The sequence below is a fragment of the Prinia subflava genome, unplaced genomic scaffold (genome assembly GCF_021018805.1).
Source record: "Prinia subflava isolate CZ2003 ecotype Zambia unplaced genomic scaffold, Cam_Psub_1.2 scaffold_52_NEW, whole genome shotgun sequence".
Classification (NCBI taxonomy): Eukaryota; Metazoa; Chordata; class Aves; order Passeriformes; family Cisticolidae; genus Prinia; species Prinia subflava.
In genome coordinates, this window is record NW_026961053.1 from 275,641 (window position 1) to 287,925 (window position 12,285).

At 63.6% G+C, this 12,285-nt stretch overlaps 1 protein-coding gene across 1 annotated transcript; it reads left to right on the forward strand.

Moving 5' to 3' along the window:
• Positions 1–362: 362 nt before the first annotated feature.
• Positions 363–6,960, forward strand: KRT8 (keratin 8). Its single transcript, XM_063425069.1, is given in 13 exon segments — positions 363–387; positions 390–694; positions 1,419–1,475; positions 1,477–1,530; positions 1,532–1,641; positions 2,248–2,308; positions 2,428–2,523; positions 2,607–2,771; positions 4,388–4,513; positions 4,849–5,069; positions 5,716–5,771; positions 5,858–5,952; positions 5,954–6,960. Coding segments are annotated over 13 exon segments (1,470 nt in total). The 3' UTR covers positions 6,053–6,960.
• Positions 6,961–12,285: the final 5,325 nt, after the last annotated feature.

Sequence of the window (12,285 nt, forward strand, 5' to 3'; positions counted from 1 at the left end):
CGGCCTCGTCCTGCTCAGCCGTCTCCAGCGCCGTCCAACCTCCTCCAGCCGTCCTCATCCTCCTGAGCCTCTGCAGCCGCCTGCAGTCGTCCTCGTCCTCCTCAGCTGAGCACCTGCTCCAACCCTCTTCGGAACGTCCAATCTCCTCATCCTCCTTCCAACCTTCTCCATCCTCTCTGCAGCCTCCTCCAACCCTTTTCCAACCTTCTTCATCCACTTCCCAACCTCTTTCGAAGCTCCCTCCTGTCTCCAGCCTCCTCCCAATCTTCTCCAGCCTCCTCATCCTCCAGCCCCGCTCCTTTCCCACCTCCCGAACGCTTTCCGAGCCTCTTTCCGCGCTTTTCCGCGCTCCTCCCGCCCCGATGTCGGTCTCCATCCCCCGGCAGCCGCTCGGAGCAGCTCGGCCGTCCCGGTTCGTTCCTTCTCGTCCCGCTCCTTCACGGCCGGCCCGGCGCTGAGGATGAGCACGGCCCCTGCCCTCGGCCCTTACGGGGGGCTCCGCTGCGGCTCCGGGGGGCTCGGGGGTCCCTCGTGGGTCCCGGGGGCTGGCGGGGGCATCACGGCCGTCACCATCAACCGGAGCCTCCTGGCGCCGCTGGACGTGGCCGTGGATCCCGAGCTGCAGGAGCTGCGCCGCGAGGAGAAGGAGCAGATCAAGACCCTCAACGATAAATTCGCCGCCTTCATCGACAAGGTGGAGCTGGGGGGGGGGGCCCAAGGAGGGCTGGGACCACCCTGGGGACTGGCCTGGGACCTCCTGAACATCTTTGGGGACTTCCCGTACTCTTGGGGACATTGAGACCTTCTGTGGGACCCCCTGAGTCTCAGCTGTGACATCCCGAGCACCTTTGGGGACCTCCCGAGACCCCTGGGGACACTTAGAAACTGTTCCGGGTACCCTTCTGGGACCCCTGGATGAGCTGGGACCTCCTGAGCACCTTTGGGGGCCTTCTGAGACCCTCGGAGACACTGAGACCACCCTTGGGGACACCCTGTCCCCTCCTGACTCCCCACAAGGACACGCAGACTCCAGCTTGCCCCAGGACCCCAAATCTTCCCCCTGCCTCCACCCTTCCACTTTGTGCCCCCCCTCCAGCCCAAACCATTCTCCTGAGGGTGATTTGGGAAAATTTTGGGGTGCTGACTCCCTTTTCCCCCTTTCCCCCAGATGTGATTTGGGGGTGGAAGTGATTTTGGGGTGATTCTGAGGTATGGGAACAACCTGACCCTGCTTTCCCCCAGGTTGTGTTTTTTGGGGCGTGGCAGTGTTTTTTTGGTAATTTTGGTGTGTGTGGAGGCTATTTTGGGGTGACTTTGGGGTGATTCTGGGGCGTGGGAGTGCTCCTGACCCCCTTTCCCGCAGGTGTGATTTTGTGGTGATTTTGGCCGGTTTTGGGGGTGCTGTCCCCCCTCCCCAGGTGCGGTTCCTGGAGCGGTTCCTGGAGCAGCAGAACAAACTCCTGGAGACCAAGTGGGGGGCTCCTGCGGGCGCAGCCCCCTCCCCGCAGCAGCCTGGGGGGGCTCCTCGAGGGGCTACGCAGGGACCCTGCGGCGGCAGCTCGAGGGGCTGGGGCAGGAGCGGCAGCGGCTGCGCACCGAGCTCGGCCACGTCCACGCGCTCGTCGAGGAGTTCAAGGCCAAGTCAGTGTCCCCCAAAGCCCCCGGGTGCCCCCGTGTCTCCCCAGACCCTTCCACACCACCTTGTAGCCCTCCCCAGGGCTACAGCCCCTGCTGACCCCACCTGGGCCACGTCCGCAGCCTCCTGGAAGAATTCAAGGCCATGTTTGTGTCCCCAGGTGTTCCCCCACACAGACCTGTGTGGCCTTGCCCTGTGTCCCTTCATCCCCGTGTCCCCCTGTCCCCATGGCCCTCGATGTCCCCCCTGGGTGTCCCTATATCCTCATGTCCCCACATCTCTAGTCCAAGTCCTCTCTATGCCCCCACATCCTCCCAACGCCTTGTCCCTGTGTCCCCCTGTCCCCAGCTCCCCATGTCCTGCCATCCCCTTGTGTCCCTGTATCCTCCTGTCCCCATGTTCCCATGTCACCCACCCTCATATCCCTCCCTGTCCCAATGTCTCCCCTGTCACCATGTCCCCATCGCTGATGTCTCCATACCCCTGTCCCCGTGTCCCCCATGTCCCCCATCCTCGGGTGCCTACATCCCTCCAGCTCCCATCCCCATGTCCCCCCATCCCCATTTCTCCACGTGCCCCTGTCACCTCCATCTTTGTGTCCCCCTGCCCAGGTATGAGGAGGAGATCAACCACCGCACAGAGAAGGAGAATGAGTTTGTCCTGCTCAAAAAGGTGGGGGAACCCCGACCCTGAGGGGGAACCCCGACACGGGGGGAGTCCCTGAGACCGAGGGCTTGCTGGGGGGTCCCTGGGGGTGCTGGTGACAGGGGGTGACAAGAGTGTTCCTGCAGGACGTGGATGAAGCCTACATGTCCAAGGTGGAGCTGGAATCACGCCTGGAGAGCCTCACGGACGAGATAAACTTCCTGCGGCAGCTCTACGAGGAGGTTTGGGGGTGCCTGGGATTTGGGATTTGGGGGTGCCTGGACTCAGGGGTGCCCCCCGCTAACCCCGCCCTCCGTGCGCGCAGGAGCTGCAGGAGCTGCGGGCGCAGGTGTCGGACACGGCCGTGGTGGTGTCCATGGACAACAGCCGGCAGCTGGACATGGCCGGGGTGCTGGCCGAGGTGCGGGCGCAGTACGAGGACATCGCCGGCCGCAGCCGTGCCGAGGCCGAAGGCCTCTACCAGATCAAGGTCAGGACGGCACCCCCTGCTGCCCCCCAAGCCTTCCTCCTCCTCTTCCTCCTGCTTCCTCCTTCCTCCTCCTCTTTCTCCTCCTCCCTGCTCCCCAAACTTTCATCTTCCTCCCTCTTCTCCCCCAATCCTGCTTTGCCCTGATCCTCCTCCCTGCTCCCTCATCCTTTCTCCTCACTGCTTCCCGAGCCTTCCTCCTCTTCCCTGACACTCTTCCTCCCTGCTCCCTAAACAACTCTCGTCCTCTTCTACACCCTGAGCCTTCATCCTCCTCACTGTCCAATCCTCTTCCTTCCTCATTCTCCTCCTTCCTGCCCTGAGCCTTCCTCCTCCTCCTCCCTGCTCCTCAAGCCTTCATCCTCCTCACTGCCCCATCCTCTTCCTTCTTCCTCATTCTCCTCCTCCCTGCCCTGAGCCTTCCTCCTCGTCCTCCCTGCTTCTCAAGCCTTCATCCTCTTCCTTGCTCCTCGATCCTACTCCTTGCTCCCAAGCCTTCATCTTCCTCGCCCTCTCTGCCCTGTCGTCCTTCTCCCTGCCCCATCCTCCTCCTTCCTCCTGATTCCTGAAACTTCCTTCTCCGCCTCCTCCCTGACCCAAATCCTTCCTCCTTCTCATCCTCCTTCTTCTCCTCTTTCTCCTCTTCCTCCTCCTCTTCCTCCCTGCCCTGGGGGCTGCTGCGTGGGAGAAATTCTGGCGCTGCCCCATCCCAGCCTGGAGCGTTCCCTGTGGCGTGGGCTCATCCCAGTCCCGGGGTGCCGCGGGGCAGGGAGGGGCCCCATCTCCATTCCTGGTGCAGATCCCGGTGCCAGCACTTCCCAGGCTCTGTCATCCCCCGTTTTGGGGTGCTGGTGGAAAGTTGGGGGCCTCATCCCCCCCAGATTCAAGCCCAGCCGGACCCACCACATCCCAAGGAGAGCCGCCCCGTCCTGGGTGGATCATCCTCCCCAGCACTGCTGCATCCTGGCTCTTTCCTCTGAATTTTTGGGGTGCTGGTAGAAAAATGAGGTTCCTCCCTCCCCATCCCACCAAGCCCCTGCCTCCAAAGTGGACTCACAGCATCCCAGTGGATCATCCCAACTGGAGCGTCCCTCCTGGCATGGTCCCATCCCAGCTCCTTCCTTCTGGTTTTGGTGTGCTGGGGAAGAGAGGGGTCCCCTCACCTCCATCCCCCTGAGATCCCAGACCCCACTTGGATCATCCTTCTTGGCACAGGCAGGTCCCAGCTGTTCCATCCCAAAGTTTGGGGTGCTGGGTGAAAATAGGGGTCCCTCCAATCTCCATTCCCCCAAGATCCCAGTTCCAAACCCAGCTGGACCCATCAAATTCCAACTGGAGCTACCCCATCCCTGTCAGAGCATCCCTCCTGCCTCCCCTGCATCCCAGCTCTTCCCTCCCGATTTTTGGGGTGCTGGTGAACAAGGGGGGGGGGTCTCCCCATCTCCATCCCCCCCCCAGGGTTTAGGGTTTAGGGCCACAAACCCACCTGGACCTACCACATCCCACCCTGGACTATCCCTCCAAGTTTGGCCACATCCCAGCTTTTTCCTCCCAGTTTTGGGGTGCTGGTGGGTTTTGGGGGATGCCCCACATGCCCATGCCCTGTCTGCTGTCCCCAGTACGAAGAGCTGAAGACGGCGGCCGGGAAGCAGGGAGACGACCTGCGCCAGACCCGGGGCCAGATCCAGGAGCTGAACCGGCGCATCCAGCGCATCCAGGCTGAGATCGAGGCGCTGAAAAATCAGGTTTGGGGTCCAACCTGCAGAGAAATCTGGAGGGAGACTGCCTGCCCCTCCCCCACACACCCCCCAGCCCCTCCTGGGGACACCCCCACTGGATTCCTGAGGATCCCTTGGGATCTTGTCCAGGGAATGGGAGGAGAGAGCAATGGCTTGGGGATGGGGGTGATTTTGGGGGGCTGGGAATACTGGGGGAAAAGGAGGGTGAGGGATAGTGGGATGTGAGGGATAGTGGGACACTGGGTGCACTGGAACATGGGGACCCTGATGGGGTGAGGGATGTTGGGATCCTGGGGATGTTGGGTCCGGGGGGATCCTGGGCTCAGTGTCCCTTCCCGCAGCGCTCCGGGCTGGAGGCAGCAGTGGCAGAGGCCGAGGAGCGCGGGGAGCTGGCACTGAAGGACGCCCGGGCCAAGCTGGGGGGGCTGGAGGGGGCCCTGACCCAGGCCAAGCAGGACCTGGCCCGGCAGCTCCGGGAGTACCAGGAACTGATGAACGTCAAGCTGGCCCTGGACATCGAGATTGCGACCTACAGGAAGCTGCTGGAGGGCGAGGAGTGCAGGTGGGAAGGCCTGATCCCAGATCCCAATCCCACATCCCATGGGCATCCCACATCCCATATACTGCCTCCCACATCCCATAACCTCTGGGCATCCGTATCCCACAGCTGGTGTCCTGTGCTCCATCCCGTATCTCATGGGCATCCCATACGCTGTGCCCTTCATTCTGGATACCATGGTCATCCCATATTCCATGTCCCGTATTCCATGGGCATCCCACATTCCATATCCCACATCCCATATCCCATGGGCATCCCACATTCCCCCCATATCCCATGAGCATCCCACATCCCATATCCCTTGGGCATTCCGTATCCCACATCCCATATCCCGTGGATATCCCGTATCCCGTGGGTATCCCGTATCCCACGGACATTCCACACCCCATGTCTCATCCCATGAATGTCCCAAATCCCCCCCATTTGACCATGTCCCTTATTCCTCTCCCTTCAAAAACACTCCGTTTGTGGGACCCCCTCCAACCCCCCCCAACTTCACCCATGTCCCTTAAATCCCCCCCATCACTGCTCCTGTTTAGGGGAAAGTTCTGGGGGACACCCCCCCCCGCTAAATTTCCCCCCCAGGCCATGTCCTTTATCCCCCCCTCCATCACTGATCCTATTTGGGGGACCCCCCCAACCCCCCCAGGCTCGAGGCTGCTGTGCAGAACCTGAGCATCCACACCAAGCCCGCGAGGTACCTGGGTGAGTTTGGGGGGGGTCCCTGGAACCCCCTGCTCTTGGGTGCCCCCCACGTGCCTCCCCTCACAGCTGCCCCCTCTTCCCCACAGGTGGATTCGGGGCAGGTTTTGGGGGGGGCTTTGGGGAGGCGTTTGGGGGGGCCGTGGTCAGCTCGGGGTACTCGGTTCCCCCCACACCCCCCGAGGGCACGGCCCCCCCCCAAATCCCGCGCCATCGTCATCAAGAAGATCGAGACCCGCGACGGGAAACTCGTGTCCGAGTCCTCCGACGTCCTGGAGAGCTGAACCCCCTTTCCTGGGGGACCCCCAGCCCTTGGCTTGGCCAGCTGGGCTGAGCCCCCCCTTTCCTGAGCAGACCCTAAATCCTGCCCTGCCGAGGCCCCCCGGCCTTTCTGGGGTGCCCCCTCACAAACCAACCCCTTCTTTCCCAGGGGGATCCTCCATGCTCCCTGCCCTCCCAGGGTGTTCCCCTAAGTCCCCCTTTCCTGGGAGGGGGTCCCCATGTCCAGCCCAGCTGAGCCCCCCTCTCTCCATCCTGGGAGTCCCCTCATGTTCTGGAAAGATGAGCCCCCCCTTTTTGGAAAGGGGGGCCATGACCTGACCTGCTGAGCTCCCCTGAGCCCCCCTTTCTTTCCTGGGGGGTCCCCCAAAGTCCAGCCCAGCTGAGCCCCCTGGGCCTCCCCTTCTCAGGGTGTCCCCCCATGTTCTGCCAAGCTGAACCCTCTTTTCTAGAGTGGGGGAGGTCCTCCCCATGACCTTCTGAGCCCCCCCAAGTCCCCTCTTTCCTGCCTGGGGGGTTCCCTCCAAGTCCTGGCCACCTGAGCCCCCTTTCTTGGGGGGTCCTGTCCATGTCCTGGGGGGGGTCTTGGGGCACCCTTGTCCAGGCCAGCTGAGCCAATTCCCTTCCTGGGGGGTTCCCCCATTCCCGTGGGGGTCCCCCACGTCCTGACCTGCTGAGCCCCCCCCCTTTCCCTGGTGTCCCCCCTCCATCCTGGCCCCCTTCCCTGGGGGTCCCCAGCTCTGGACAGGACACCAGGCACCCTCCACTGACAACCTGAGCCAGAGCCCACCCAGTCTGCCCTGGAGGGCTCCAGCCCCGCCATTGCCCCTCTCGGGCTGTGGGGTGGGAACTGGGGGGGTCTGGGCCTCCCCCGGGGGTTCTGCTCGCTGCTGGAATAAAACCTTGAAAATTTGGGAGTGTTGATACTTGGGGGGAGGGGGTTGTGCGCCTCTTTGGGGTCTTGGGGCTTGTCCCAGGCTGCCCGGGGTGTTTTGGGGAGCCAGGACAATCTTGGGGTGCTCAGATCAGTGTGGGGGTGGCGGGATCCATCTCAGGGTGTCTGGGGCTGTTTTGAGTTTCCTGAGTCTTTCTTGGGGGACTGGGACCAATCTTGGTGTTCCCAGATCAGTTTTAGGGTGTCTGGCTCTGTTTGGGGGTCCTAGAATCTGTTTTAGAGTGCCAGGACCCATCTGTGGCTGCCAGGACCAACCTTGGGGTGCCTGGGTCCCTCCCTGGGGTGCCAGGACCAGTTTTGGGGTGCCAAGACCCACCCCAGGGTGCCAATACCTGTTTTGGGTTCCCTGGATCTCTCCCAGGTGCCAGGACCCATCTCAGGGTGCCCGGCTCTGTGTCAGGGTGCCAGAACCCACCTGTGGGTGCCTGGGTCTGTTTTGGGGTACCAGGATTCACCCTGGGGCCCCAGGGTCGCTCCTGGGGTGTCTGTGGCCGTGCTGATGTGCCCAGGTCTGGTTTGGATGGCCGGCTGTGTTTTGGGGTGCCAGGACCCATCCTGCACTACCAGTATCCCCCAGGAGGGGACCCTGAGGCATCAGGACCCTTCCAGGGGTGCCAGGACTTGTTTTGGGATACCAAGCCCTGTTTTGGGGTGCCTGGGTCCTTTTTTGGATGCCCAGATCAGTTTTAGGGTGTCTGTGCCCATCCTGTGCTACCTGCAACCCTTTTGGCCAACCAGGACCCATCCCAGGATGGCAGGATCCGTTTTGGGGTGCCAAGGTCCTTTCTGGGGTTCCAGGGCCCATCTTGGAGTGCCAGGCTCTGTTTGAGGGTGCCAGGGCCCCTCTCAGGGTCTGGGTTTGGGGTTCCCGGATCCCTCTGGGGTGCCAGAAGCAGTTCCAGGGTACTTGGGTCAGTTTGGGGGTACCAGGATGTGTTTGGGGGTTCAAGCACCCACCCTGGGGGGTCAGAGCCTATTCTGGGGTGGCCGGGTCTGTTTTTCAGGGTGCCAGGAGCCCCTTTGGGATGCCAGAATGTGTTTTGGGGTGCCTGGGTCCCTTCCTGGGCTCTTATCCAGGGGTACCAGAGTCTGTTTTGGGGTGCCCATGTCCCTCCAGGTGGGCACTGTGGGGCCCTTTGCTCTCGGGATGCCACCGCACCCCAAAACCACTGGGTGCCCTTTGGGGCCTCCCCCTTTGGAGCGGCGGGGAGGGGGGGCAGCGGCCCAGTTTGGGGGTCCCAGCCCCCCCGCCCCGTTGGTTTTGGGGTGTCAGGGTCGTGCCCTGAGGTGTTTGGGAGAGATTTGGGGACACGGCAGGGGCTCCGAGCCATTTTTGGGGGGCTTGGAGCCGTCCTGGAGAGTCCCCACGGGGTGGAGGGGAAGAGGGGAACCCCCAAAATTGGCACTGCCAGCGGACTTTGTCCCCTGTTAATGATTAACCCAGCGGGGCCAAGGAGGAGGGGAGGGTTTGGGGGCTGGGGGGGTTTGGAGCAGATTTGGGGGTCCCTCCCTGGGCTGGGGGGGGCTGGCAGTGCCCGCAGGGTCTGGGGGTGTCGCAGGTTTTGGGGTGTCCCCCTTTCCCCCCCCCAGTTCCATCCGCGGTGACACCTGGTGCCTGTAATTAGTGCTGGCAGAGGATAAATTAATGAATTCGCTATAATTAATTGAGGAGCTGGGGAGGGGCTGCAGCCCCAAAGGGCACGGAGCCCTCCCCAGGGCGCACCCCGAGGGTTTGGGGACCCTTCCCAGATTTGCAGGGGGAATTGAAGGGGGGATCCCCAAACCGAGAAGGGCTCCCTCAGACCCACCGTGAGACCCCCACCCAAATTCTGGGGAGTCCCTGAACCCCTCGGGGACCCCTGAGCCTCGGGGGGGGGGGGTGGGGCTGAGCTTTTGTGGGGCTTTTGGGGTGAAGGGGGGTGCTGGCTCGACCCCCCCCCCCCCGGGAGGGTTAAATTGCGGTCACCTCCCTGCACCCCCTTTTCTGCCCCCCCTTTCAACTCCCCCTGGCTCTGTGTCTGGTTTGGGGGTCTCGTTCTTTGGGGGTTTGGGGTCTCCCCGAGCTTTCGCCCGCAGCCCTTAGAGCCCCCCAGCCGCTCCCGCCCCGGTGATTTTGGGGTTCGCGGGCGCTGGAGGGCGGCAGAGGAGCGGGAATGGACCCGGGGGGGAGGCGGGATTTGGGGCTCCCCCGATCCTTCGGGGGAGCGAGTCGGGAATGAGGGGAAGGGGGGGTCCCCGCCCGGGCCCGGCTGCGCTGAGAATTGGGAGGGGGGAAATGGAATGGGGGGGGGGGGAATCTGGGGGCGTGGGGGGGTCTGAGGGGTTCGGGGGGGTCGGGAGTGGCTCTGGGGAGTCTGGGAGAGTCTGGGGATGGGTCTGGAGGTCCCTGGGGGGTCTGGGATGGGTTTGGGGGTGTCTGGAGGAGTCAGGGGATGTTTTTGGGGGTGTCTGGAGGGGTCGGGGTGGGTTTGGGAGTGTCTGGAGGGGTTTGGGTGTTGGGGGCTGCGGGGCTGCGGGCGGGCTGAGGGGTCGGGGGGATTTGGGGGGTGTCTGGGTGTCTGCGGTGGTCTAGGAGCATAAGGGGGGATCGGGCGCTCTCGGGGGTTTGGGGGGGCTGTGGCCCGGCTGTGGGGTCTCAGGGGCTCAGGGGTTTGGCTTCGGGGCCCTGGGGGGGATCTGGGTGGGGTCTGGAGGGCCGCGCCTTGGGGGGGTTGAGCCCCACGGGTCCTCCTGGTTGGAAATCGGGGGTGACGGAGACCCTGCAGGGAAACTGAGGAAGGCACAGTGGGGGGAGCTGGGCCCCCCCAGCTCGGTGGGATCCCCCGGGATGTCCCCTCGTGTTACCCTCTGCGCCCTCTGGAATCGAGGGGGTGGCACAGGACCCCTCCCGTGAACCCCTACAGTGCCAGCATCGTCTGCTCGCGTCACCCCTTTCCCCAGGGGGGGGCGCCCCAAATTCGGGGAGGGACAACCTCTCTGGGAGCAGGGCGCCCCACCCCGCCCCGCTGGGACACTGGGGGGGCCCTCGGGGGTCCCGGGGCACCCAAAGGTCCCGGGCAGGGAGTTTAATGCCCCCATCACCCAAATCTCCCAGCAGCGGAGCTGCGGGCGCAGGTGGTGCCCGGGGAGGGAAACTGAGGCACGGGGACATCTCGGGGACCTCCCCCCCTCCTCCCCAAGATTTGATTCCGAACCCGCCCTGGGGGTTCATGCCCGGGACCTCGGAGCCCCCCCAGGGCTGGGGGGCGGGGAGGGGGGACAAGCTGAGACCTGACCCAGCTCATCCCAGGGGTAGGGCCGTGACTCACCCACCCGGTGGGGCCCCGCTTTGAAGGCCCCCAGGTTTGGGGGGATCCCTGAGCTTTTGGGGGCGTTGAGGGGGGGGCCGGGAGAGGGGGCCCGGACACCGCGGTCCCTTTTGGGTCCTTTTGGGGGCGGAGTGAGCAGTTTGGGGTGCCGAGCCCATGGGAGGTGCTGGGGGTAGATGGGGAGTGTGGGGTGTGGGGATGGGGTCGAGTTCAGGGCGTTTGGGTTTTCACAGGCTTGGGGGGTCCCTGCTCCTTTTGGGGTCACTCTTGGGGTGGGGGTAGTGGTGTGAGGGATTTGGAGATGCTGGGGCCTCCTAAGGGGAGTGAGGAAGTGAGGGGGGGACCCTGCCCTGCGGGGTCCCCCTGTGCCTGAGGATGAACTCAAGCCATGGAGATTTGGGGGTTTGTGCCCCCCCAGATTTTCCTGCTCGGGAACCTGAACCCCCATTTCCACCCCTGAGGGTCTGCCCAAACTCAGACACCCCAAACCTCCTGAATGGGGTGCTTCACCCCAAACCCCACCTCCCCGTGGAGGGGACCCCCAAAATCTGAGGGCTCGGACAGACACTTCCTGCTCCCCAAATTCTCCTGGATCAGGGAGTCCTCAACCTCCATTTCTGGCCTTGTGGGACCCCGCTAAACTCAGCCCCCCACAAACCCACCTCCTGAACGGGCTCCTGCACCCCAAACCCCCCCTCCCCGTGGAGGGGACCCTCAAAATCTGGGTGCTGGGGTGGGCACCTCCTCGCATAGATGTGTCCAGGGTGTTTATGGGGGGTCCCTGCCCCACACCGGGGGTTCCTGCCCCACAGCAGGGTGTCCCTGCCCCGTGCTGGGGGCTGGTCCCTTGACGGCCACCTGGGTGGGGTTTGGGGGTGCAGTGACAAGCCTGGGCCTGTCGGGGCAATTAACTCCTGTAATTAGCGTCGGGAGGAGCCGCCCAAACTCTCGGTACTTTCACACGCACACCCCCGCCCTCCTCGCCTCCCGGCACCCCAAACCCGCCCCTGCTCCCCAACATCCCCTCCAGCCCCCCAAGACTCTGCACCCCCAGACCCAGCAGGGTTTGAGTTGCTGTTGCTTTTTTAATTGGGGTGAGAGGTGGGGTGACCCCGGGAGTTGGGGAACCCCCAGGAGGGGGGACTGGGGGGGGTGTGGTCCTCTTTTTGGGAGTCTGGTTGGACTTCGGGGCACATTCTGGCCCTTTAAAGGGTGTTGTGGATTTGGGATCCCAAGGGACTGGGGAGGGAGGGATGGAGGGTGGGGATACAGGATACCCTGGGGTGCAGCCCACCTGTTTCCCACCCCCAGGAATTTGGGGAGGGGGTGATGTTGCACCCGGGGGGCCCACTGGGTCCAACCCCCCCCAATCTCAATGGTTTTCCCTCAAAAACATGAGATCCCCCCACATACAGCACCACCAAAGTGGCTTTGGTGGGGGATTCGACCCTTTTAACACTGAATTAATCCCGTTTTGGTGTCCTTGTTTGCCCCCATGTGTGAAGAAACAGGGGGACCTGGGTGTCCAGGGAGTCACAATTCCCATGGGATATTCCCATGGATTCCCGTGGGACCACAGCCCTACCCCTGCCTGGGGCCCACCCCCAGCCTGTGACCCCCGGAAGGGTCCCCAGCCCCTCACATGGATCCTGCAGGGGCTGTCAGGTCCCAGTGGCTGCTCCTTCCTGGGTGTCCCTCCCCATTGATCCCCGACCCTCATTCCCTGGATCTGTCTCCAGGGAGGAGCTGTCCCTGTGCCTGGGCACAGTGCAGGGTCCCATTCCTGGGCAGTGGGACAGCATGGAGGTGACATCAGTGGCACCACAACAGTAACAAGAGCCAGCCTGCTCCAGGGGCTTGTAAATCCCGGGATTTCGAGGGGTGCCATGAGCTCCACGCTCCCAGCTCTGCTCCTGCCACGGATCCCGGGGCGCCCGGGGCGCTCGGCAGTCCCGGGGTGCCGCCCGTCTTCTGC